Here is a 27840-nt window from a genome sequence, read left to right on the forward strand (position 1 = left end):
ATGGTGAAATTATTTGCAGCGAGAGTTATACTAGATTGATAGAATTTGGCTGAAAGGAACCTGTCATAGCATCCATTTTTTTCTTTGCTTAAGGCTAAAGGAACACGAGTCTGAAAATTACAAAGTCTTCTATATGCATGTCTCTTAAGCGGTGGGAGCTTCAATGTATTGCTGAGTAAGCAGTTAAACTATCGAGTAGGCTGTGCATAGTCACAGAAGTGACTATCAAAGGACTAACAGAAGTCTACACAAACCATCTGTAGCAGAAGATGTGCAGACCAAGAAACATCTAAATAGGCATTTTAATATATAGCACACATAGAACACATAACTGGAGCTTGAGAGTGTGTTTAGCATATTTAGCTAAACAATGAGCTAAATGGTATGTATATGATAGAAGATGAGAACTACTGGAAGAATGCATCAGCTAATGCATGAGGAACTTACTAAATGTATATAAGAGCCATGCTTTGGATTCTTTGAATTCAAGCTACAAGACAGCTGAGCTCAGCACTTCGCCAATTGTTAAGCTTGCTAGCATGGTGCCTAAAAATAGCCCTGTGTGAGAAATACAGTGTTTAATTTTATGGCTTTGCAAGGTGAGTAATATTTCTCTAGAGGAGGTGAGAAATGAGTTATGAGTAGGCACAGCTCTGGAGGAATCAGCTGTTACCAGTCCAGGAAACCCCCTGGACTGCCTAAAGGTGAGATGATACCTGGGGAGATTAGAGAGCTGGTTGTCCCTGACTGATTGTCCACTGCTTTTAGGAGATGCAAGCTGGGAAAGGAGCAAGTAGCAGCTCATTTAATCCGTTATCAGATGATAGCTTTAGAAAGAAGCAATAGCTTATCATTTAACATAGCCACATACAAAGCTGTTCATTCGCTTTTCTTTTGAAGGTTTAAATGCCTTGTTGGTTAACATCAGTTTTTCACAATGGAAAAGTAGTAGGACTTGGTTTTTTTATTGTCATGTCACTCTTACTCTGGAAGATGCTAAAACCAATCGACTTACACCAGCGTAAAAGTAGCACAAAGTAATGTAGAATGAAATACCTATTTTACTGGATCAAGTGAGTACTGAGGATTTGAGTGGATGTGGAGAGGTACAACTGCTCTGGCTGGTTTTGTTTGCTGCTTCTCTCTGAATAGTAGTGGGGTGGAGAGGTTAGATGTTTGCAGGACTAGGCTATTTCTACTCATACTTTCCTGCCCAGAAGTCTAATGAACCCATGACAAAGATGATGATTATTTCCATGGTTGTGCCATGATTTCTTTTATGATTTGTCAGGTCACTTGTAATTCGTTTAGCCTTTCAGGAAATACCAATTTGGAGCATGTAGTGTTGACAAAAGGCCAATAACCATAACAAAGAGGGTGGTCCCTATACTTGTCCAGATGACTGATAACAAAGAAAAGGTCAGCTTCACATTTCATAGGTCACTTACTTTTTTCTTGTGGGAACAAAATCAATCTGCCCACTTTCCCTCCCGAAAACCACTGTCAATGGACTGTGTGAACGATGATGTGACTCTTGTGCTGACATGCTTTTTGGATTGGCATTTGAAAGGAAATAGTAAAAGTCAAAAGTTAATGCAGTAAATGTGCACTTGCTAAGGGATGTACGATTTTGGGTGGATCAAGAGACAATTTCAAAATATCCTATCAGAAGTGCAGAAGAGAGAATACTGCAATCTTATCATGACAGTGAATAGCAACACCTTACTAGTCCAGAACAGGCTACTTTATTATTTTGCATTTAGCAGTTTTCAAAAGTATGGTAACTGAGCTGCCAATACCTTGCTTGCTAGGAAAGCTGATAGCTATCAGATGCTTTCACATTGCATTTTGATGCACATTTTCAATATCTTGTTATGCTGTATACTATAAAAAGAGAGTGTGTATGGAGGAAACCCCTGTATTTTGATATTAAATTTTATATACATAGATCTTTCATCTCTAACACTACATAGTTAGGATGTAGATATCCAAATCTGAAACCATTGTTCACAATTTCATTACTTTTGTGCATAAATCTGTTACTATCTTCTTCTTTGGCTTTTTGACGGCACATCATTGTTCTGCTTCCATTTTATTTTATCGAAAACTGCTTTTTGCTGTCTCAATAGAGGATTTCTACAGAGTTGAAGAACATGACAATAGATCTGTATTGTGCATGCATTAATGCATCTACTGGTGTCTGATACTAGTGCTGGTTTTGTACTGGAAATGAGGAGAAGCTAGTGTTTTATGATCAGTACTTATCATAAACCAGTTTAGAAATGTCTGATTTTGTGTTTGCAATGTGAAAGTAATTTATTCAGAGAAACAGAAGAACTATAAAAGATTTATACACAATTAGGAGTTTAACTTGAAATGTCAACATTTTTCTCCCCAAATGATCTGTGAAAGTACTCTCCTCTTTCCCTTGGAGGATATACAGTAGCCTACATAAATCAAAGTATTAAGTTGATTAAATATTAAGCATAAATTCTAAACTTTCATTAAAGTGGTCTGTTACCTTTGAAAGACTGAAAGCTATCTCATCCTTCTTATCTAAAGTATCATCAGTTGTACTGCAGGCAGCAGATCTCACATACCACTGCTCTCTCGTATTTTAAATGAGAAGAGGTTATGTTTCAGCAACATGCTTAGAAAGGGGTATATAAGGATCAAATTTTGATTGTCCTACTTTGTTGTGTGCTACAGACCTTTTAAACATCAACTGATCTCAGAATGCTTTCCAGATACCCTTCAGCAGTCATGATTGCTAGTAGAAAAAAAGACATGGTAATTCTGCAAATGGGGGTGGTCAGATGTATCTTTGTCTTTGTTTACCTTACTCTATACCCACACAGATCAGGTGGCTGTAGTACTCTCTACTGCGTGGGTTCAAGTTTTAACTTTCAAGTGTAGCCATATGACTTTTTGAATAACAATTCACGTCTTTCATCAGTAAATCCTCTTTATGAAGGACAACATGGGATATACTATTTTCTTACCCTCCAACAGAAAACTCTTTCAGATTGTAATGTAAAAACACTCTGTAATTAAAGGTAGAGAAAAATGTAAGCATTGAATGGTGAAAATGGTGTCTTTTACCTTTCCTCAGTCCATTTAGCTTCTGTAGTATCTTCCCATGTCATTTGAATGTGGAAAAAAATCAGCACTTTTATGTTTCCAGTCAGTTTATACTCAGATACACCTTAATTTCTCTGCTCTCAAATGAAAGATTTATCCTAACTTAGTTACATGGTTGTAGAGCAACAGTTGCTGAACGTATAACTTAAACCACTTTTAGTCAGTGTGATCTTTTCTCATTCAGGCACAAGTGCCCTCAGGGATATAAGTATTAAATATACACCCATAGAGACAGCTATTAAAATATTATATACTTAATATTTAAGTAATATTAATATATTAAACATTAAATATATTATTAAAATATAATATATTTTAATATTAAATATTAAACACATTAATATATTAAACATTTCAGCAAATGCTTAAAGATCTCTCAAGGTCACTAAGTTCTGTAAGAACTGTTCTCTTAGGATGAAATACTCACCCTACTGAAGTTGATGTGAGGATTTCCACTGTCTTCACTGAGATTTTACTCCTGCTGCCTCTAGCCCTGTGTGTGTGAGATCATAAAATTCAGAAACAGAGATATTCTTCTAGATTCAGTGATCCCCAATAGCCATACACTGTTTTGGCCATTGTTTCTCTTCAACACCTCCTGTCCTATCTATGTCACATATCGGACAATGCATCACCTTTATCTTCTAGGCACGTCAGTGCATTTCTGGGCATAACTGTGATTGATTGATTATAAAGAAAATCTAACCTGGTTCAGGTATACTGTTAACATCTTCAGTAGGGGAGTTGGTTCACATTTCTACACCATAAGGTCTTAAAAATGGACTTACATGTGAAAAAAATACTATTTTTTCATCTTGAAACCTGCAGCTTAAAAACTAATGGTGCATATTGTCAGGGCTACAGAAGTAACTAATAACTTTTCAAAACCACTGTGAAATAAATATTGCTAATGGTATTTAAACATGTAAAAGTAAAGCAGAAAGGTGAGATGATTTAACGAAAGTCACATAAAACATTAGTGTCAGGTGCTAGTAACATCTAAGTCCGTAAGATTTATCCTCTGGCTGAATAAACTGTATTTTCCTTTCAGCTATTTTCCTCCTTTTTATGATTCCGTATATGACCTATAGCTATGCTTAAAATGTATTTGTCTGACTGTCTTAATAAGTACATATTTGAATCAACATTCAAATGATAATTTCCTTCCAATTTTATAAAAATAAAGATAAAAGAAAGAAGATAGTTTTCTATTGTTACCCTGGCAGGTGACACATTTGAGAACTCCTACAAGCAGTTTGGGTTTATCCATGATGACTTCCTCCAAAAGGTGCTTAATTAGGATGTCTCACACTTTTCTGGGTATGAAAATCTAATTGCCACCTTCTAGCTCAAAGAACACAATCAAGAAGCATTATCCCATCTCAAAACTGCCTCTTCCTCATGTCACTTCCACATCTGGTGTCACTTCATTTTTTTTTTTCAGTCTTGTATGCTGCTTTTCTACAAAGGAAATATATTGAACCATAACAGCAAATTTAGCACCATCCCAAAAGTGTGTTTTCTTTGATTCCAGCTAGAGCTACTTACTGAAAATCATCATCAGAATCAAATGGTGAATAGCAAAAGGACATACAAAAAGGCTAAAACTTAATTATAAAAAAGAGAAAGTAAATGGACATGTCAAGAATGTCACAGTACAAGCAGATCTTAAAGCAAAGCGTGGCAGTACTTTGCCGGTTGGGACGTTTGATGCAGCTGCCTCAGTACGGGGCAGTTGACTGGAGGTGACCTGAGCTGCACTTAAAACCTCACAGATCCTGCCTGCAGGGAAGAATTTCTCCCACAGACCTCTTCAACTGGCACGTTAGATGGCAGAGATGATTTTCAGAAATCAATCTGAATCTTAAATTAAGAGACCTGAGCTGAAACTGAAAGGGCTCTGGCAGATTCTTAAAGGTTTAGAACTTTTTTGAACTTTACAGAATGTTCCTGTAGGATGTGATGGAATTGTGTTTGGGCTATATTCTTAAGGAATACTGGAAAAAAGATTATTTATGTACATGGAAAGGCAGATTCTTCTGAGCTCTTCCCTGTTACATAAAACATGAAGATATGAGAAGTCAGCCACTTTGTGCTCTCATTTAGGTCATTGGTAGCATTGAAATGTTGAACCTCTATTACCAGAGCTAGAAAGTGACTCTTAATGCTAAGGACAAAAGCATCTTATTCTTCTGTATTGAAATTGTTCTTTCTGGTTTGAAGATGCAGCTTCATCTTCATGTTGCATCACACAATGACTTTTGATTCATCATAGGTTAATATTCCCCTAAATTACAATAAAATACATTCCCTTGCATATAGAACAGAAGCTTCAGGGAAGTAACCCCCAAACTTAAAGCCTTATTAAATTAAATTACATCTGAATTTAATCCTATACTGAAATCTTCACTTGTGTCCTGTGGTGGGGTTGCTTTCTCAAACTTGCACCTAGGAATTGTGAACTGAGAAAATCACCTACAGTGCAGCAACATGAAGACCCAGGCAAGAAGCAACAGCAGGGATCCCCTCCCCCATGGTACCTTGTGATAATCTCACTATTTGGAGATCTGGTGTATGAAACCAGACAGCTTTACATTCATTGACAGCTGAACAGTTCCACCACTGAGTTGTGTTAGGTTCAGGAGGAGATAAGACATAAGGAAAATTAACTTTATTTAGTAAATTAAGATAATAAACTGCATTTTCAAGTTTGGTTTTTTTTTTTTTTTTAATTATTATGAGTCACTTGCAAGGCCAGACTTTTATCACAAATGTTCCAATAACTTCCTCTAAAACTTAGATCTTGAATTTAGGTATATGTTATCAGTTTAATTTCATGTATATCTCATCTTCATCTTCCCCAGAAAAACAAAACAAAACAAACCTCAGATATATGACCCAGACAATATTCTGTGGGGGAAAATAAAATCCAAGCAAACAAAACCACAAAATTTGGGATTTATTAAAATCTCAAACTTGTCAAGATCACACCATCATTTTAAGGGTTCTGGCTTTTTCTTAAAAAAATAAAAAATTAATCTCTCTGGATCTGGAAATATTGGCAGGCGCAGACAGGTGTGTGGCATAAATCATCACACAAATTATACACCAAAAGGAGACCATGCTTGTCCAAGCCGATTGCCTTCTATGATGGAACAACTGGCTGGATAGATGAGAGAAGGAGAGCAGTGGATGTTGTATACCTGAACTTCAGCAATGCTTTCAGCACTGTCTCCCATGACATCCTCATAGGCAATCTCAGGGAGTATTGGCTGGATGAGTGGACAGTGAGGTGGATTGAAAACTGACTGAACTCAGAGGGTTGTACTCAGTGACACAGAGTCCAGCGCTTTCCTCCAAGGTCAATACTGGGTCCAGTCTTGTTCAACTTACTCATCAGTGACTTGAATGAAGGGACAGAGTTTCTCCTCAGCAAGTTTGCTGATGATACAGAACTGGGAGGAGTGGCTGGTACCCCAGCGTGCTGTGCTGTCATTCAGAAGGATCTAGACAGGTTGCAGAGATGGGCAGAGAGGAACCTTCTGAAACCGAACAAAGGCAAGTGCAAGGTCCTGCCCTTGGGGAGGAATAACCCCATGCACCAGGACAGACTGGGGACTGACCTGCTCAAAGCAGCTCTGTGGAGAAGGACCTGGGGGTCAATAAATTGTCCATGAGCCAGCAGCAATGTGTCCCTGTGGCCAAGAATACCAACGGTATCCTGGGGTGCATTAGGAAGAGCATTGCCACGGGTCGAAGGAAGTGATCCTCCCTCTCTACTCAGCCCTGATGAGGCGTCCCCTGGAGTACTGTGTCCAGTTCTGGGCTCCCCAGTACAAGAAAGATACAGAGCTCCTGGAGAAAGTCCAGCAATTGGCTGCTAGAATAATTAAGGGTCTGGAGCACATCTCATGAAGAAAGGCTGAGGGAGCTGTGTCTGTTCAGCCTGGAGAAGAAAAGGCTCTTGGGGGATCTGATCAGTGTGAATCTGAGGGGATGGTGTTAAGAGGATGGGTCCAGACTCTTCTTTGTGGTGCCAGGGGGTATGACAAAAGGTAACAGGAATAAACTAAAACATGGGAACTTCCACCTGAACACGAGGAAGAACTTCTTTACTGTGCGGGTGACTGAGCATTGGAACAGGTTGCCCAGAGAGCTTGTAGAGTCTCCTTCTCTGGAGATATTCAAGAACTGTCTGGACACAATCCTGTGTAATGTGCTCTAGGTGACCCTGCTTGAGCAGGGAGGTTGGACTTGATGACCTCTGGTAGTCCCTTCCAGCCTCAACCATGCTCTGTGAGAGAGTATTTTGAAATAAGCAAATGGCACGCACCGGATCATGCTGTGAAGTTTATTTTAACATGCATGCAATGGATCAGGCAAGAAAGAACTTTGGTATAGAAACTACTAACCTATGTTAGATGCAGACAAAAAAAAAAAGAAAATTATTAAAAATATGCTTATGAAGAAGAAAATTGTACAGATTGTGACTTAGTGAATGACTGTCTGGCAAAGGTATGGCTCTGCTGTTTCAGAGCTATCTTTATGGTGAGCATGAGAACACAGTTGTACTAAGGTTTTTGCCTTCCCTCCCATCTGGGGAATGTTACATATTCAGAGCTGTTGAGGCATGGAATGTATCCTTGGAACCTGGTATGTTGTCACAGCAAAATTGTATTACAGTCACGACAATGAAGAGAAATGCAGAAACTGCACCTAGTTTGAAAGGCTCCTTCATCTTTCTCTAATGGTATCGACAGCCTTTTCACCAAGCAATTTGGAAACTGCCGGGGGTAGCATTTTATAAATAAAATAAATTTTTTTAAAAAAGATTAAATGCTCTCATTCACAGAGATATATCAGAATTTAACAATTCAATATTTTAGTTTGTGCTTTTGCAGTATAAGAGCTGTCCCTTCATTCCCATTTTCCGTCTCTGCCAGCTATTGCTCTCTTCTACATACTGACACCCATCCAGGACTAAATAAATGCAGAATGGCCCTCCAGAGTTGGCATTTTCTCTGCTTGCTGGGCTTTTTCTTATTTCCCTCTTCTCTGTTGCTTGAATACTTCATATCTGTGTCTTTGAAATACTCTTTAGTTACTTCTGATAGCCCAGGTTGGAACCAAGGCATCTCATTACTTGTCACAGTGCAGATCACAGCATAGGGAGAGGCAGCCTGAGGTAGAGAGCGGCTTGTGTTCTTTGCACAATCAGGTTCAAATTACTGTTGTTGTTTCTGTTTGAATACCCTTTTATTTCATTTTTATTTAAGAAGGAAATCAATCCTTTCCTAGATCAATATCAGTGAACCTGCAATTATTCATTAAACTGTTCGTAGTGCATTCTCTTCAGAACAGCTATCACCACTGCTCTAGATTAACACTTTTCTTAATCTAATATTATTTATGACTCTGTAGCTTAAACCGTCAGTACTTTATAGAGGGAAATGGAAACAGAGAACAAGGTGCTGAAGAAGGCACTCTTGTGCTTTTTCTATTTTGCATAACATAGAAGGGCATTACTTTAGTAATTGACTTTTTTTCTTTGCTCACTGTAATGACTGCTAGAGATACTGATTTAATCAACCGACCATGCAAGTGCAATGATTGTGAATCAGATCTTTGTGAAGCAAACAAATGCTTCACAGTAAATTGCTAAGGGATACCGGCTACCCTGCTCTGTTTTTACTCAAACAGATAGTCTTTTAAGCAGCTGCCTCATAAAAAGCGTTCATTATGTATGGACCTTTAATCAAAATGTCACTAGATCCTGTGTTCTGGTATGCTTCATTTGAAACACATCCAGTGCTTTTATTTATTAAATTGTCCGGTGTTGACTCCAGCCACCATTAACCCTAGTAAGCAAAGATGGATGAGGGAGTGACAAAAGGCTAGTGTCAGAGCTGAGATCAGTTGTGCGTGTGTGATGTCTTGATCTATTTGTACATCTCTCTTGGGGACCATAAGGCAATTAAGTTCACTCATTTCAAATACAGCTCTTTCTGTACACTCTGATTTGATAGGAGAATGGGTAATTCCTGGTAATGACTACTACAGCAATTATAGTGCATTGTATTGATGCTTAATTAGAGAATGTATTGAAATTGGGGAAGGGGGCAAGTGGAAGAAGGGAGGGTTTGCTCCCAAGTAAATGTCGGGACTCTTCCTTAATAGCCTGTCTTTTTAATGTGCATTGAATGCACTGACAAACATTGTGGCCTCCTGACCTTAGAGCATTTACCCCAGCCTGAGAAAGGAGAGCGAAGCCTCTTTGAGAAGACATTGTTTTAAAGCTGAATTACATTTAATGTCATTCTTGTTCAGCTTTACTGTGAACTGACCCTTTCAGCCCTTTGGCCCTGCATGCACAGTTGGAAACCATTTCTGTGCCTGAGCTTTCTGAATCAAACACTTGCAGTTTCATCAGACAGGCTTTCAGAAGGGAAGCCTAAATGTCATGATCACATACGCTTATTTTTCTAAGGTTTATGTAAGTAATTTGTGAGCTATCTATAAGAGTTCTTTTTCTTTTAGAGAATGAGACTGAGACTTTGGTATCACTCCAATAATGACATTTAGCACTATCCTTCTATCTCCAGTTTCTGCAGATTTAACAAAAATACTATATATCGCTATTGGAGAATTACAGCAGACCTGCATATGTCCTGCACAGCTGTTCACGACTGAAATGGCCTGTGAAGCCTGACACTAGCCATTTCAAAAGGTTAATTTTGTAAAGTGGAAGATTGAAACACAGTTTTGGTTGCTGCCGATTCTTTATAGGGTAATTGCATTGATTTTTTTTCTGGTAGTTTACAGTATGGCAGCACTTCTGATGCACAGCTGGTCTGTCTAACACCTTTGAGAAAATTAGTCATGATTTTAATATATCTAAGGTCTTCCTACACCAACCTGTGCAGATACTCTCCTGATCCTGTGACCAGGCGTTCTGACCTTCCCTAGGCTAGCTAACATACGAAGAGTTCATGTAGTGTAAAGGACAGTTTTCAAAGCTGTTTTCAAGACACCGCGGTGTGTGTGGGATCAGAGATAACTTCTTGAGCAGGAAGAAAAGAACGCATTGATTATTTTCTCATATACTACTATCCCTTTCAAATAGCATTAATACATGACTGTGCTAATTTTGATGTTAATTTTTGTAGAAATTTAATATTCTGTGCCAGTCTTTTGCTTGTATGATAATCTTTGCTTTGCATCTTCTGCATCTTTTCTTGTGCTATTTTACTTTTTGTTTGAAATGGCAGCACTGAATGCAGATAGTGCCGAGCTTTCAGAAGATGAAGTCTATTTAGGTCTCTCAAAAAAAATGTCTCTTCATTACTATAAATGCTATTACTCCACATTCCACTGCCGTGGCACGTTAGGGAGGTGACAGCTTTGCACATTGGAAGTCAGGCTTTGAATGGAAGTATATATTTGCAAATGAAGCAGCTGATTAATTTGGATGTGCAGCTTTCAAGTAATATTCTTTAGAGTACACTGTACAACAAAAAACTCCTAAGTATGGAATAATTTGAAAAAATATCAGAAGAAGAAGAGTAGCATTACATTGATGGAGTATTGTTTGAGTCAGGGGTTTTTTCCTTAGACTACGTGGGTTTATGAGAAGGTGGCATTCTGCTCACTGGTATAATTGATGATTTATTTATGAATCCTTGTCATTATTAAACAAGAAGGATCAACATCACAGAAAACTGCATTTGAAAGGAGGTTATGGAATTTGAAGCTTGGGAGTGAACAGCTCATAGTTGTGTAAAAATACCATACCCTTTTTTTGCCAATCTTTATTGCCTTTTTCAGTGCTTAAATGATCATAGAATATTTTCAAAATTAGTTTCATATTAAATTACCGTTATAAATAACATTATTATTATTACTACTACTACTATTATTATTATTTCATATAGAGTTATAGGGAAGATTCTCCCTATACAGTCATGCCCTATCTTCCAAGTGTGCGTAAACACCTGCTGATCTTGAAGCATCCCTCTATTTTTACAGGTAACTTTTACACTTAGGCAAGTGGCAAACCCAGAAAAGGTAGACCTGCTGTACAGGATCAGAGTGCAGACTCCCTGTTCAGCTGTGTACTTAAATTATATGACTAGTACCACTTGCATAAGTGGAATTACTCACCTGCTCATGTACCTTGCTGCAGCAAAGCTTCTGGCACAGGGTACTTCAATGGCTTGCTGGTGCTAGTGTCAGTCCTGTGTGATGGAATTCTGCTGCTACAGCCAAAAGCCACATCAGACAATCAGATAAATATAGAGAAAGGAGCAACTCAGCTCCCTGCTGATGCAATGTCGTTGCCTTAGTTGCACTTACCTAATATATTCTCTGAGAGGTGAAGTACTTTAATACTCATTTTTCTCACTAAAATAAATTAAAAAGATAAAAAACCCTCTGATTTTTAATACAGGTGCTGCTTTATACCTGAAAAGACAGTGAAATACACTGATGTAAGAACTTATGCATGTGTTGCTAAACTCGAGGGAAGTTTTGCTGAAAGCTTATCTTGGCATTTCTGTTAAGTATATACATTCAGTGCTGCATAACGTAAACCAAAAAAGGTTACTCTCTACACATTAAATGATAGATAATCTAAAAAAAGAAAACCTAGGTTTAATTTTTATCTGTATTTTACATTTATATGCTTTATATATTTTACATTTCTTTTGTAATAATTTTCTTTTCAGTCTAAGGTCTGATCCTTATCTCTTTGTCAGGCTGAAGCAGGCTTTGAATTCGGTGTGATCATACCATCTCATGGTACAGAGATATTGTGCTGCTTTGTTGTGTAGACATTATGTAGTCTCTATTTTCACAGAGTTACACCTAGATATTGTGGTTTCTACATGTATATTATGAAAGAAGGTAAATGACTTAATGCAAGCAGGAGATCAAACTAATTGCATGTTTTAAGGAGAAAAATGTATGTTTCTTATCGTGGTGGCCTGTATAGTTTATTCAGTATGGAAAGTACACAAGTGCAGTCCATTTATGTAGCTCCTGCATTCTAGATACATGAAAAAGGATACTGCAATGGTAATGGCACAAAGATCAGATCAGATGATATTTCCAGAGCTGAATTGGCACACATATGTGTGGATGAATGTCCATAAGTAAGTTTCTGAATATGTTCCTGATTTGTATGAAACTATTTTTTTCTTTAATCTCTTCTTTACTAGTATCCAATATGTCATTATTTTAATTTCCTTATAGGTTTTTTTTTCCTCAGGCTAAAATATAATGCTTATTACTTTGGGAAAAAAAGTAATTTCAATATAAATTATTGCTAAAGTGTGAGTGTGATATGTTAAATGCAACTGATAAAATCACTTTGTGCCTGAAACACCTTTGCAAAATTGTGCATTTAAGCACTTGGTAAAGTTCCATTACACTGAGATTTATTTCTCAATTATTTTTTTAAGACATGCTTTTTTATTCTCCAAAGGCATTATACCATTAACAGGCTTATTGTATAAAACCATCAAAAAATAACAGCATTTACATATTACTTTCATAGAGACCAGCTTCTAATCCAGCTTCTGTTGCTACAGTATGTGGAATAACTGTAGTGATGTATGTGAGGTTCAGTTTCAATCTCTTTTTTACCAAACACTATCATTTTAGTAAAGCATCTGTGTTTGTACTAGAGTAATGAACTTGGTCCAGATTGCATTTAAATACTAGTTAACCAGAGGTAAAGCAAAGAGAAGGTGAGATGCATCTTAGTTGCTATTAGGCGGAACTGCAGTGGGGGCAAATACACCTGGATCTCTCTGGTGGCTGCTCCTCCATGAGATCCATATGTTAGACCATTGCAATTTAAAACAAAATGATTGTGTTTAATCTAGTACAGATTAGAAACAAATTAAGGATTCTTCATTTCGAATTTATATTTCTCAGCCACAGAAACTGTAACTAGACTTAGAATGTTTGATTGTTTTTCCGATGCCAAGCAATAAATAGCACTAGATGTATATCTGTTTGTAAGAGCCTTTAAGGAAACACATCTAAGGACTACTGACAGTCATTTGAGCTGAAAATTTGTTGTCTTCTCTGTTAAGCTGTTTTAGCAATAGAATCTTTAATAATTAAAACATAATAATTTTTAAGGAGTTCTTTTCATGTCTTGCAATTTTGCAGCTGATTCTGTGTCAGGCTTACATTAAAGATTAAGCTTAAATTATTAAATGATATTTTCTGCAACAGTAATTTCCATTAGAGACTATTTTTCATGTTATTTGCTAGGAAGCTTTAAACTCCAAAAGAATACTTTTGGCACAGTGAAGGGAAATATTTGTGAAGCAGAAGCTGTAATTATGAATGTGTGGCTAAACACCTGTCAGCCGCTTGGTTTATACTGAACAAGCTTGCAAAATAATATGACCATGCCCTGATCCTAGCTATTGAAAGTGAACACCATATTTAAGGAATTACTTGGTCACTCTTATTTAATATCTGGATGCTTTGGAGAATCTACCACCCATTTGTTAAAATGAAAAGTGCAGTTACATCTGGAGAACTGAACTGAACCATGATGAGAAGATATTTCAGTGGGAGGATGCTGTTCCCAGATCCATCCTTGAAGCATTCTGATGGAGCTATTTAGGCAAGGTTTTGTTGGAAGGTGAGAGAAAAACAGCCATTTCAGCTGTGCCCAGGGGCTATATAGAAGATGACAGGGTGAAGGAGTTAGTTGGGCCTAGGAGTTCTTGGGTGAGGATGGAGAAAAGTTTGCCCCAGGGCAAACACTGAGCAGCTCATGGTGCCATCCACAGTTGACCATTTCCACCCTGGAACCTGCCACTGGGTTAGAACATAAGCAGTGACTGGAGTGTGGCCCGTCTGCCCTACACTTGCCATGAGACACTGACTTGCCACTGACTTTGTCCTGGAAGTTAGTGGTGGAACTTAAATCTCCTGAGCTGCTGGTGGAATGAGGCAATTCCTGCTCCTTCTGTCTGCACCAGTGCTGCATCACTGGATTCCTAGTTCTCCATTTATCTGTGGTATGGAGGGATTCCTTGAAAGAGCAGTTGGTAGAGTAGTCTAATGAGTGCTCCTGTGTGCTTGTTCTGTGGAAGCTACGACAGAGAGGGCCCATGTTTATACAGAGAGGGAGCATTTGGAAAAAAAATAGGAAATCACAATAGCTTCTGTGACTGGATGGCTCAGACAGGTGAAATAAGAGCCTAAAAATCCCAACTCTAAACACTAAAATGTCTGCTACCAAAAATCAAGTGTGTCCTGAAGAGTTTTTTTGTCTACATTAACCCTTTCTACAGAACGACAGACGTGACACAGAAATTATGCCTTACTCCGCAAATACATTAGTTTGACAGTAACTATTCCAAGCAAGGATTTTACAGTTTGAAAACAGGAAAGAGCAAGAAGGTTCCTCTGTCCTTGGCTATTGGGGCTGTCTTATATCTAGACAGTCCTTGACCAGCAGCTGGTCACAGTTGGGTATGTAAGACAGTCAAAGAGGGCAAACAAATGGAGTTCTATTTTTCCTTCTTGCCAACAGAGGAAAAATCTTTGCCTAGGGAGCAAACGATGCATTTTGTGCATCCATTTGCATGCACAGAGATAGCATAACTTCCCTATTTTCCTCACTCAGTGCAGCAGCTAAATGTCATGAATTCATCTGTGCTTTGCTTTTATTACACAAAAGTTCTTCCAAACATTTATGCAAAACTATATGATAATTTTTTCAACAGATGATAGCTGGCAATGGATATAAAAGCTTGTATCATTATTGCATTGGAATAAAGTGGGATCTCCCAACACTTGCAGCATACAGCTCTTTTCACTTAAATTTCTGAATCTTTAACTTCCTTGTAAATTATTTAGTACTTATTTACTGTAGGTAGCATTTATGCTGTAAGCTGTAATACCTTCATGGAGTCCATTAGCTAATTTTCAGACAACAGAAGGAGTATTGGAGGGCTGTACACCACCTTGAGGGGTTCATAACTGTAGAAGTTAAAGAATAAGGTAAGCATGTCTCTAAATGATGAATTTACATCTCCACTCTGTGGAATCTAATTAGACTGTTAGAAATCCTATAGTAAGAAAGACCTGGAAAATTGACAAATGCTTATATGGACTACTTTACCTTAATTTGGTTTTATACCACATCTCATTTATATATTTAATATAATTTTATTCATTTTCGGGCTATGCAGTGGAGATTCGAGAGCTTGATCTGATAACCATGAGATCTTAGCGATCTTTGCATCAGTCTCTCAATATCCAACCCTTTTCTTTCCCTGATTTAGAATCAGTGGGAATTTAGCACACTGTGACAACTCGTTCAGTATTTCACAAAACCTGCCTTTATTAGTTATTCCAAAATCTAGTTCTCTATAAATCTATCCATCCATTAGCATACCTGAAATGGGAGTACTGTCAGCTAAATAGGTCATCAAAATATACAGTGCTATTAAAACTTAGTAGTTTTGAGGTAGGAGGTATAAATGCAGCAACATGGCTAATTTCTGTGTAGGTTAGTAATTCCATTGTAACATATGTTCTTCTTTCACATATGTTCTATAAATTACAATAACACTTTCTGTTTGCCCTTTAGTGTTGCATAAGAGAGGCAAAGAATGGTTGAGAATCCTGCTTTTGTGATGATTTTGTAGCCTTTCCCCCCTCTTTCACTGACAGCAAATCTACTAAAAAGTGTCTGCTCCTGAAAGTGAAGGTTTTTCTGAGCAAGAAAACAGAGTGAGGTTAGCTTGAAAAAATGTAGCAAGGCTTGCTTTCTCACCGTTTCCGCAAGCTACTCCCATTTATCTTCATTTTTCAAACACCACTTTTCCATTGAATTAGGAGCAATGTGGGGGTTTTTTTTCTTCCTTTTTGATAATCTTAAGAAATATTGACCTAATTTGAAAACACTTTTTCTTCTTGCTACTTGCAGCTTTCTTTACTTTTATTGTTATTTCTGTGTGCAAGAATCATTCAGAAACTTGAGCAAAATGTAACCTTAACCAAGGAGAGCTGGATGTGGATCTCCAACATGCCAAGTGACTTCAGTTGGCAGAGTTAAGTTCTACACCTGCCTCTTCAGATTATAAAACATTATCCAAGAACAAGTCAGCTAATGGACCTTAAATTAGTATGAGTGGTCTAAAAAGCTATGGCATACACTTACATGGACCTACTTTCCTTGAAGTCAGCAGAAAAAAACTGCATCAGTTTCAGCAGGAAAAAGGTTGCAGCCAGGCTGTCCTACATCTGTATCTCTTGGCTTCTTTCACCCATGTAATTGAGCAGTGTTCTGTCTGCCAACATAGTTTGGTATAAAGGTTTAGCATAAAAACAAGTTTTAATGAAGTTAAAAAAAAGATTTCTTATTCTAGCACATGCTATATTAAGTTCTACTTGGCGTGTGACTATGGATGTACCTGTGAAAACCCTGATATTAGGCAATATAACTGTCTTAAAAAAAAAAGGGGGAAAAAAAGAAAACTAATAAAAATAACTAATTAAAAAAAAATTGCTTTCTGTGCTGTCAAAATAGCTCTTGTGCTACATTGGCTAATAGTCTAACGTGGATGGATGGCTTTGTAGTGTTCTGGTTGTTTCTTCGTCGGTCTCATCACAGCCCAGCCAACAGCAGCAGGGTTGTACCTTCTAATTCCCCAGTAAATGACCCGTGTCTGTCTGTCTTTAATCAGTCCCCTTCATCATTCACATCACTTAGAAGTTGCTGTGGAAAGGCACCTGCACACTCCTTTTGTTTAGTCATTGCTTGATATGGGGAAAACCTGTATGTGGGAGAAGGGGGTTAAAAACAATTGTGCTGCAAAATGTAATCACCTTTCAGTGAAACATTCATTGCAGCATTCATGCCTAACTAATAATAGGAACAAACTCAGCTTTTGTACAGGCTTTCTGTTGTTGCCCTTTACAGGAAAAAATGACTACTGCTTCTTTAAGTCATGGGAGCTCACATTTGCTGTGACAGCTTTCCAATCGTTAAATAAACTCTGACCATGAGCAGCTGTCAGGCAGATATTGCACTGCCGGCTTCAGCTAAAAGGAGCACCAGACAAGCATTTCAGCGCCTAAAGGCTCTTGTTTCATTTTTCTGAAGACACGGGGTATTTTTAAAAAATACAATGCAATAATATGATTCCTTAGCACTGGACATTCTGTCAAATTTTCCCATGAAGGTTATAAGATGCAATTGTGTCCATTTCTGAAAAAAATTGTCTATGAGGAAGGGGCATGAAATATGTCAAATGTATGCTTTTGTCTGGTGGCAAGAGAATTGAGATGCAGGAATACTGATGTTAGCACTTACTTACAAAAAATGCTAATGATCTTATTTAAGTTCTTGTAGGGAAGGCAAGAGGAATTATACTGAACTGCCTCAGAGTTCTAGAATGCCATTTTATCATTTGTACTTTTGATAGTAATCTAGAAAAACACTTCCAAAGTTACCACTTTTAATTATGTTGGACCCTGCTGTACTGGGTGTTGTAGAGACAAGTAAGAAAAGGACACTTTCATCTACAGAAGGTATAATAGGCTAAGATGAATATGCAACAAAATCATCTTTTAAGGTAAATACAGAGTCAGTACTGGAAGAAGCATCATTATTTACTTTTAAGTTACAACTGGGGAAGGAATTGCCATTAAATTAGAATGAAGATGGACTTCTCCATCTCTACTATGAAGACAGGCTGAGAGTTGGGGTTGTTCAGCCTGGAGAAGAGAAGGCTCTGGGGAAACCTGGGCAGCTTCCAGTGCCTAAAGGGGGGCTATAAGAAAGCTGGAGAGGGACTTTTCATGAGGCCGTGTAGTGACAAGGGGGACTGGGTTTAAACCGAAAGAGAGTAGATTTAGACTGGATATAAGAAAGAAATTCTTTACTGAGGGTGGTGAGGCACTGGCACAGATTGCCAGAGAAGATGTGGCTGCCCCATCCCTGGAAATGTTCAAGCCCAGGTTGGACAGAGCTCTGAGCAACTTGGTCTCATGGAAGGTGTCTCTGCCTGTGGCAGGGGGTTGGAACTGGATGAGCTTTAAGATCCTTTCCAACCCAAACCATTCTATGATTCTACAATTCCAGTTTAGAAACTGATATTGTCTACCCTAACCTGCCTAAAAGACAAGCATGTAGCCTAGCTATGCTGGAGAACCTGGACTAAGAATCAAAGTTGTTCTAGAGGCAATGTAGGAGCGAGGTTGTTCAGCACATCTGGCTGAGGACAGAATGGGTCAGCTCTGGAGATGCCTTTTTCCATTGACTGAAGCAGAAGCCTAGCTCATTCGGAAGTCAATACAAAAAAAGAAACCAAAAACTAGTCTAGGTTCAACTAACTTCAAAAGGCAAGGTGTGGGCTAATTGTGTGGAGGCAGGAATTCTAGACAGTGTACAAGAAGGATTTATTGAAAAATCAAGAATATTTTTGCGAGAGGAAAATGATCCATATTTCATTTACATGTAATACTAGTAATAACTAATTCAAATTTTTAAGGGTAACTTCTTCCAAAATTTCAAGTTTAACTAACTAATATATGTTCTCACCATTCCAGTTTCCTTTTAGAACAGAGATGAATACATCCAGTAAAAATACAAAGCAGTGGGAAATGGAAAAAGTCAATTTAAAAATCAATCCTCCCTGATTATTTCTATCGACTCCTCTTAGAAATAACACCCTGAATTTTTATAACTGAAATGGATCATTTAAAAATCTCAGTGTGTTCAATTATTTATTTTATGCTTTTGAAAACACTTTTGGATAATGGGTTTCACTTTTTCACCTTTCATATACCTCATTCTTTCATGCAGAAAAATAGAAACCATTCAAAAATGGAAGATGATAGCAGTTTGCTTTTTTTCATACCTGTCCTTATGAGTTGGTACTGTTCTCACAGATACACATGACGGTTTTATAGCCATAGTAAACATAATACACTGTAAGAGGCAATTTTTAACAGACTGATTTCTATACAGAACTAAACATTTATATAATATAAGGGTTTTGTGGAGATTTAAGCAAGGAAGTTAGGGGTTTTTTTCATCAGATTTTGGAAACCAAAGTATAGTAGTGAAGGTTTGGGAGCATTAAAACAGTGATGGAATCAATTGTAATAGTAAATGAAAATGTAATTGGTCCCTAAATCCCAACATACATCACTTTCATGTGGCCATGTTAGAGATGTAGGATGTGAATGAGAAAAGAAATAGGTGGTAAGAGTACTCTGGTGATACTATGCAAAAGGAGAAAGCAAATACAGACCATGGCTCTTGACCTGTAGCACTTACTAGACTCTGTTGAACCTCTGTGTAAAAGCGTTAACTGAATGGGGCTTACTTGCCATTTAGCTTGGAGATAGGTGGCAACGTGACTCAAATGGTGTGGCAAACACTCACCAAAGAATGGCAAAATTGCCTGAACACTGGTCAAATCGCACAATTGGTAAGAAGTGTCAGAAATTTCGGGAAAGGGCTGCTCAGTTACAGTTGATAAAAGGAGCCTTTGGACACCTATTCAAATACTGTGTCCATCTGGAGGGCTTTCTTTTATCATGCTTTGTTTTATAAGTGTTTAATGAGATGTTAAGCTCTGAAGCACAGAGTTCTAGTGGGGCACGGGAGGGCAAACTCATGGAGTCTCCAGTCTTTTTACTCATTCTGCTACCACTCTGACTCTCAGGATTTGTCAAGAAAGTGGGGGATATATCAAGTTAAGGGATAGACCCATTTTGAGGTAAATCCTCTTTTCATGCCATGATGCGGAGGGGGGTACCTCTGGAAATGACATATAAGTAAGATTTCCATTGAAGACACTTGCTCAAGCTTTTCTTCCAATACGGAGTCATACAGTTTCCCATTAAAAGGCTATATTGCTAATGGAGAAGTTTACTCTTCCTGGTTTTTTAGCAGTTTATTAGTAATCAGATATGAGATGATTGAATTCTTAACAACTGTTGTAGTAGCCATCTCTCCTTTTTAGGTGCCAAAGGGTTTGTCCCAATAAGCATTTTTTACATTCCATGTTACATGTTTTTTTTCTACAACTTTCACAATTTTCTGCACATCCTTTTTCCTCATGGAGAATCTGGGGAGTATTTTATACAGTAGAACTCCTCCTGTCTCGACTTGAGAACTATTTTATTTAGAAGCTTTGATTCTACAGTCTTTTAAAAGAGTTTTTCAAAACTTGGCCCAAATTAGAAAAAATACCTGCAAGCTAAAAGGAAAGGTTCATGGAAATCTAGATAGTCACAAAAGACGTGATGAGGTCTCCTTTTGTGTTATTGATTTGGCATACATTACATAGTTTTTCAGTCAATATAGTCTTCTTTCCAAAATTTTGGAATCATAACTTAGCATTCTGCCATCTGGATTAGCAGTCAGTCTTCGTTGAACGTACTGAGCAGATTTTAAAGGGTAGACAGTCTTCTGAAAGCTTCTAGCCCCTGGGAACTAGATCAATTGAAATTGCTCAGTGATGAGTGAGAGCAGTGAAATGACTTCATTCTAAAACTTTTTCCTTACTTTTTTAAATTCATGGGTTTTTAACATTTAATTTTTGTGTGTCTGAAACACCTGGAATTCAGTGAGGAAATAATGGAAGTGCTGCAGGGACAGACTGAAATCACTGTTCCTTATCCAAAGATTTGGAAGTGAAAAATGAAGACACAACACAGTAGAAAATAAAGGATATGATATAATAGATGAGAGTAACAAACAAGCCAGGCCAGGGCTGGAGGGAGGCTGAAAACAGTAGTATCATGATTAATGAGAAGCCATGGTTACATCTTGCTAGTTCGATTTCTGCTACAGGTTTTTTTTTAAGGCTTCAGGCACTTTGAGCTAAACTTTGAAAAAGTTCGTGTTTACTGTGTCGGAGTATTCTGCTTGTGGGAAATAGGGTTCAAACTGGATTAATGAGAGACAGTGTATTTAGTCAGAAAATTCTTCATATTAGTCACAGGCCTAAATCTTTCTTATTGCGAAGAGTAATCGCTGTCTTCTAAAACATGAGGAACGATCCTTTAATAAAGGTAGCCAAGGTGCAACCCTATAATAGAGATTGTGCCCTTTTAAAATACTGACTGTGGTTTAACAAAAAATGTAGTAATGATCAGGGAAAGAAGGAGTAAAATCAGTACTCCAAATGTTCCATATTGCTGCTAAAATGGAGTCTCTTTTTCCCGTCTTTCCTACTTTCATGAATAGTCTAAGCAGTCATTCCTTGGTTATCAGATTAAGGCTAAGAAATGACTAGGATAAACATATGTATTTGCTTCAGGTTTCAAATCAGAGAGCTGTGATAATGACAGGGATGATACAATAAATGAGTTGGAGATCAGACGTTCTGGCTAGGCAAGTGACACAACCTTCTTCTGAGCATGGACCTCACTGGAATAAACTCATACCATGGCTCCTTTCCCGCTACAAAACGTGACATGGCACAGAAGCATAAAACCTGTATTGGATCCAACGCCCTTCCAAAGAGTCAGGTTTACTGGGCACAGCAGCAAATCACTGCCTGTTCTCTGGGGAAAAACAGCAGCCAGGAACCTGCGCATTGCCAAAACACCTCATGCCACCCATGTCTGCTGCTGCCTGTGCCCACTGCTCCTTCCTTGGAGTGTCCGGAAAGGGGCTATAGGCCAGAAGATTTATTCTGATCTGTCAGCCTGTTACCAGTTGCTGTTTTACTCTGTTTGTAGTATCTGTTGGGAGGAGGACCTCAAGTCCTTCAGGAAAGACATTGCTCACTCAGGGAGTGAGCTGCAGGTAGTAATAGATACAATGATATGCTTGGTTTATAGCTGGCTTAGTGTGGTGGCCACCACAGAATACTGAATGAGAAGAATCAGGTTATCAAGGCTGGGTAGGGGCTGTATTAAAAAAAGAAAGAAGGTAAGTTAGGCTCCATCACATTTGGAAACAGACCTTGGTACCTGTCAACAAGAGGCAGCTACAGTGTTGTATGTGATGCTGAAGACAATGTCTGTTGCAGAGAGCACCAGGCAAACACCAGCTGATGAGAGGTAAAATAAAGAAAAAAGAGGAGCTTAGATTTGAGTGAGCTAAAGAGAACACCACCAGGGTATACCTTGAATATTTTGGTTCATTCCAAGCTTATTCTTTTTTAGCAAAGACAAGTCTTGTACGTTCTGTATTCAGTTTTATCAACATATTCTGACTTTTTACCCTTTTCTTGTGCAGTATAATCATATGCAAGTTCCATTTGCCAGTGATCTGATTGGATGTCTCTCTTTTCTTTTTGGATTCTGTAGGATAAAATCATGGGTAGATAAGATGCAAGAAGATCTCGTAACATTAGCACGAACTGCAAGCGGAGTGGAACAGCTTGCTGCGGTGAGTAAGAAGACACCCCTTAGACTGCAATAATTAGGAAGTGAAGTGAGTGTTGTGCATCATGTAGGCACTACAGTAATTTCATCCCAACGTAGTAAAATGATTTTGGGGAGTCAAACTGCAGTGTTTACTGAGAGAGAAATGAATAACACAGACATCTGTTAATTCACTCTCTTAATGTTGCAGGACTTGCTCATTGCTAATATTTAACCAGCTTTGCAGTTACCATTGTTGCTACCCTTCCACCTGAAGCAAGTGCTTTTATGTGATATGTTTGTCAAATACGGTATCCAGGAAGCAACCATTCACTCCAGTGGAAAAATCTTCTCTCTATTAACAAAGACGACTATTTTTCTGACACATATTTCCTGAAATGAGGCAGCTTTTGGTTAGAAGAGATGTAAATGAGAATGAAAACTGATTTTATTCATGTGTTCAAATTTAAACCAAAGTGTGTTTTGGGGAAGAATTTACAATTCTTCTGTCATTAAAAAAAAACCATCTTGTGCTATATTCCATTCACAGAGGGTAAAAACACATCTGATGATTGCAGAAAAATGAAGTTACAATTCAGAAACATGTCAGGATTATGCTGCCTATACAAATTTGTGTGTATACATCATAATACAGTATGCAACCATATGATCAGCGCTTTCCCTCTCCCTATCCCTGCACAAGTCCCTTTGCTCCTTTTCTGAACCAATGGATCTCTGGATTGATGTAGGACTGTATAATGAAGGGAAATTTTGCTGTTACATCAGGAAAAGAAGTTATTCTATCAGTCAACAATAGCCCTTCGTGCTGGGGAACCAAACATGAAGCTGTGAGATTTGGTTTTCAGAAGTCACAATCTCCCCAAATGATGCATGAAATGAATAGTAGCTGTGTTTCAAAGCTATCAAGAAACACACATAAAAATCAGAGGTGAGATTTCTCAGATTTAACACTGTATATTAATGTACTACTTTGACCTTAAGGACTTTTTACCCAGACATCCACATCTGATGTGAATCCTGCCCCAGAAGAACATTTTTATCTTTACTGACTTTAAGAGGAGGTTAGATGACTAGCACAGATGTCCACATTTACATTGTAGAAGCTTCAGTTTAACATGAGATCACCCCGTCTTATAGAAGGAAAGGCTGCATGTACATGAGGAATATGGAACGTAAATGAAGACTGTAGAAGTTTTGTCCTGTAGTCTTACTGTTTCTCCTCCCCTTCCAGTCTCTTATCTCCTTATTTTTTTCTTGCCATTTTCCAGTCTGTTATTTCCTACTTATATATCCCAATTTCTTGCCCTTTATTCTTCATTCAGTTTTCATCTCCTTTTTCCCCTCACTTAGACCACAAGGGTGAGAGATCACAGCAAGCTTGAGCTTCAGCTGCAGAGGAGGTGTGACATTCTCTAGGAGTGATGTTCTCTGGGTTGGAATACCCCTGTGTGTGGATTTAGCTGATAAAATCTCTGCAGTGGCCTGCTGGTGCTTTTCAGGCTAAAATTCATTAAACACCATAGAATAAAAAAGTATATCTTTGAATACATATGTTGAATTTTGATCGACAGTGCAGGGGCGATAGGTTATTTCAGAGGGAGATGAGTTTGGGTTTCTATCTTGGGCAAAACAATGAGTTAATGTCTCAACCATTTTGCCTGGCATTTCCATGCAAAGACCACACAGTAAAATAGATAATGAAAAGCCAAGAGATTGATACTGTCACTCTTTTTTTCCCTGAGGAAAATGTTAGTTTATGTAGTTAATGTTCAGCAAATTTACAAACTGCTAAAACAGTCTTAGAATGAGAACTGCTGGGCAAACATAATAACGTGTAGTGCTACCAGCTTTACTTATAGTATACCACAGTGACATTCACACTGAAAAGAAACTCCATTAATCTGGGAATACTGTACGTAAGTTTCTTTTTGAAAGCCAAAATTTATAGCACACTTGAAATAAATAGTGTTATCTTAGAGTATCCATAACGTGGTCAGTATGTGCTTGTAATACTAGGATTAAAAGCATGAAAGGGAATGTTTCTATGTAAAACATCCTTTTATATCAAAGCCATTTATTTTACCTAAATTGTATGATGTCTTTCTCTAGCCACAAGGTTTAATTAGTTCTTTTGTCTGCAAGGGAGAATGCAAAGCCCTGCAAGGTGTGAGCCATGCAGTCTTTCCCTCTCTCCTCTTGTTTACAGGCTATTGTCACTTCCCCATTTTTAAATTACATGCCTTCTTTTCTGCTTGCTGCTTATTAGTCAGATCTCTTCTGAAACAAAACACAATCTTGGAAGAATGGAGACTACAAGACATTAAAAACAGCATGCTTGCATGCTTGTCACTTTTATTCACAGAACATGCCTTCAGTTGCTCAAACTTTAAAAAGACTTAATTATCAGCTTTTTTTCTGACTTACTATTAATTCTAACTCCAGGATTGTTTGGACCAGGTCTGTAGTCTTCATGTTTTTAGAAAACTTAAAAAAAGAAAATAATTTGTTTGATTTTTCTCACCCTCATCCTTCCGAAAGTAGAATGATTAATACAAAAAGGAGGAGAGTGCTCCTATGACAAAATGGTAGACATGACTTTCTGTGAACAGCTGTAGTAGCCATGTGTGTAGAGTTGGAAAGCTGTACTTTGGTCAGACAGATTTTTGGTAGGAGAAATGTCTTTCCTCATTCTAGGGAAAATCAATTTTAATTTGGCCAAGTGATGAGGTTAAAGCTCATAGCAAGGACATGCAAGAGATTATAACCATTTCACAGCCTGGTCACCCTCTCCCTGGACTCAGGGAAGGAAGTCTGAATCAGTCCTGTATCAGTGGGACTTGAATTACAATCTGTGTCTGCTTCATACAATTGAGTCTTCTATGAAGACATCTAAAGTGACCAAGATAGCTCTCAAAGTAGCACAATTACTGTGTTGTCAGCTGGAGTGAATTAGTTCTTCAAAACCCAGGATTTTTTGAATTAGCTGCTGTGCCATGCGAATTTATGCTGCTTCCACAACTTGTTGAAGATTTCTCAGGGTTCATCAGTGCTACACATGCTTGTATGTGTGTTGGGTATCTGTGGGTCTTTGTGCTGCAGGAAATCATACTACTCGATGATCTCTTCCAGAGAACTGTGAAGTATTTTCTTCTGGCTATCATGGAGAGCATAGGAGCATGGCCTGAACTCTCAGTTAACTTGATTTTAGAATGGGAGATCTTTTGACCAGAGAGAATGTAGAACTTCAAGTGTAATATGTATTTCCAAAGGAATAAAAAAATTCAAATCTAAAACACCATTAAAGTAAGGGACTTGCTAGGTGAGTGGCAGACCTTTTGAGATCAGTCCCTATGTAAAAGTCTGATTTATTCTGCAATGTGGAAATAGAGCATTTTTTTTTTGTTGCTGTTGTTTTTAAGGTGTTTACATTCAACATGTTCTTAGCTTAATGGAACCATGTTTAAGGAGAGGAATCTCCTCAGAGGAGAATTCCCTTTTCTTGTTTCATTGACAAATTTCTTACAGTGCCCTTGAATCACAGTCTTGTCTTAGCGACTAATCACTCTTCCGTTTGCTTTTGCACATATAATAGAGCCATTTTAAACCAGCGCAACTCTTGTTAATTACAACTTTTGAAAATATATTGAGGATACATCATTTTAACACACGAATAGTGTTAAAAAAAAGAGAAAATGTTTGGGAATTGAATTAGTGAATTACTTCAACAGTGACTATATTTCTGAAAATACGAACGTGCTTATGTCAGTAGACACTTCACATATCTTTTCTCTTACTAGCAATCATAACAGCCATGTAATGCCTGTAGTAAGCAAAATTGTGAAAGCAAGCTTGGATACCATTAAATTAGGAGTTCTACATTGAGGCTACATTTATCCATGGCTTTGACTAAGCATACCAGTATAACTGCACTAGAAAGAACAGACAAAATGGCTAAGTGTAGGAGATGGATAGGCAGGCGAGAGCTGAGCTTTATTATGGTGCACAGAGGAAACATAATCTTTGATTTATAGATGTGCATACAGAGAGAATCCTGATCCAGTTAAGAACTGAGCTCAGATTTTCATTTTTTCCATTTAGAGCTTTAAATCCAGGTCATTCTTCTTCTGAATTTGTTGTGGTAAATTACTACTTTGATGGTATGAATCAACACGAATACTAGTGACATCTAGATGTAAGTTCTGTTATCAGTAAGATTGATTGCGTTTAAAGTGTAGTTCCTCCTTGTGTCCTTCAAGTCTAATTTAAGCTATCTGGGAATGGTCTCAAAATGGTCTTCCAAAAATAGTTTTAAAGTACATTTTTAGATACTGCTTTTTTTGGACATTATTAGGAGTTTAGGCAAGATCTGGGAGAACTCCAACTTGGATTTAATACCAGTGTAGTATCCTCATCACAGTAATGCAAAGATTGCTTCAACAAGGCAGGAAGTCAGGATTCAAGATGCCAGAATACTCAGCTGGTTGAAAACTGGCAAAGCTCTACTGGGTTCACTGGATTGCATTGATTTACATTTGCTAAGAAACATGCCTAACAACATTTAATTTACAATTCAAGCAGGTAAAAAGTACTTTGAAAAAAACCCCACATCTTTATACAAAAAAGAGAGGCTATAGCTTGGTCTTATTGCTGCTGTAGTTGCCCAGCTGAAAAAGGTGGTTTTTGATAATATGATTAAACAGATTTCTTTTCTGTTTACTTACTCTTACTTACTCTTACTCTTAAACTAAAAAGTAAAGTTTACTTACTTTACTTACATTTAATGAATCTAGTAACCCAAGAGCAAAGGGAATGTTTGTAAGAAGGTGTTGTATATACAACTTGAGACTTGAAAGCAGGAAGAGTGGATAAACAGGAAAATCTTTGTTAAAGAGGTACAACACGTCTAGTGTTCTTCCTTAAATGTCTCTTGACAAAGACACAGCTTAGTATATGCCCTTTAATTTTATGAGTACTGTGGTATTAAATACTCCCCCCCCCAAAAAAAACCACCCCAAACGAGTCATGTAATTGTCCTTTCAACTTAAAAAGGTTCATGTAACTTTGCCTTACTCCTGAACTCTCTGTGCAGTCAGGCATTATGAAGCTGCTCTGGTGTAAATGATATGTGATTTCTACAGCGCAAATAGACTTTAAAGAAAAAAAAAAGAAGGAATAGACAGCAGCTTAATAGATGTTTAAAATCCATGTAGCAAAATAAATTGAAGATGTATCTGGTCTCACCAGCTTCATTTATCAGTAGGCATTTTGTCTTAGTAAAGACAAGAAAGTGTATAAAGTTCAAAGTCACAT

General features: G+C 37.7%; 1 protein-coding gene across 4 annotated transcripts in view; it reads left to right on the forward strand.

Moving 5' to 3' along the window:
* CACNA2D1 (calcium voltage-gated channel auxiliary subunit alpha2delta 1) overlaps positions 1 to 27840 on the forward strand; it is a 381052-nt gene that overhangs the window by 35058 nt on the left and 318154 nt on the right. For all 4 annotated transcript variants that reach the window (XM_030479619.1, XM_030479618.1, XM_030479620.1 and 1 more), the window contains one exon: positions 22453 to 22534. In XM_030479619.1, coding sequence (XP_030335479.1) covers positions 22453 to 22534 — 82 coding nt within the window. The remainder of the gene's footprint in view (positions 1 to 22452; positions 22535 to 27840) is intronic.

This window comes from Strigops habroptila, chromosome 3 (genome assembly GCF_004027225.2).
Source record: "Strigops habroptila isolate Jane chromosome 3, bStrHab1.2.pri, whole genome shotgun sequence".
NCBI lineage: Eukaryota > Metazoa > Chordata > Aves > Psittaciformes > Psittacidae > Strigops > Strigops habroptila.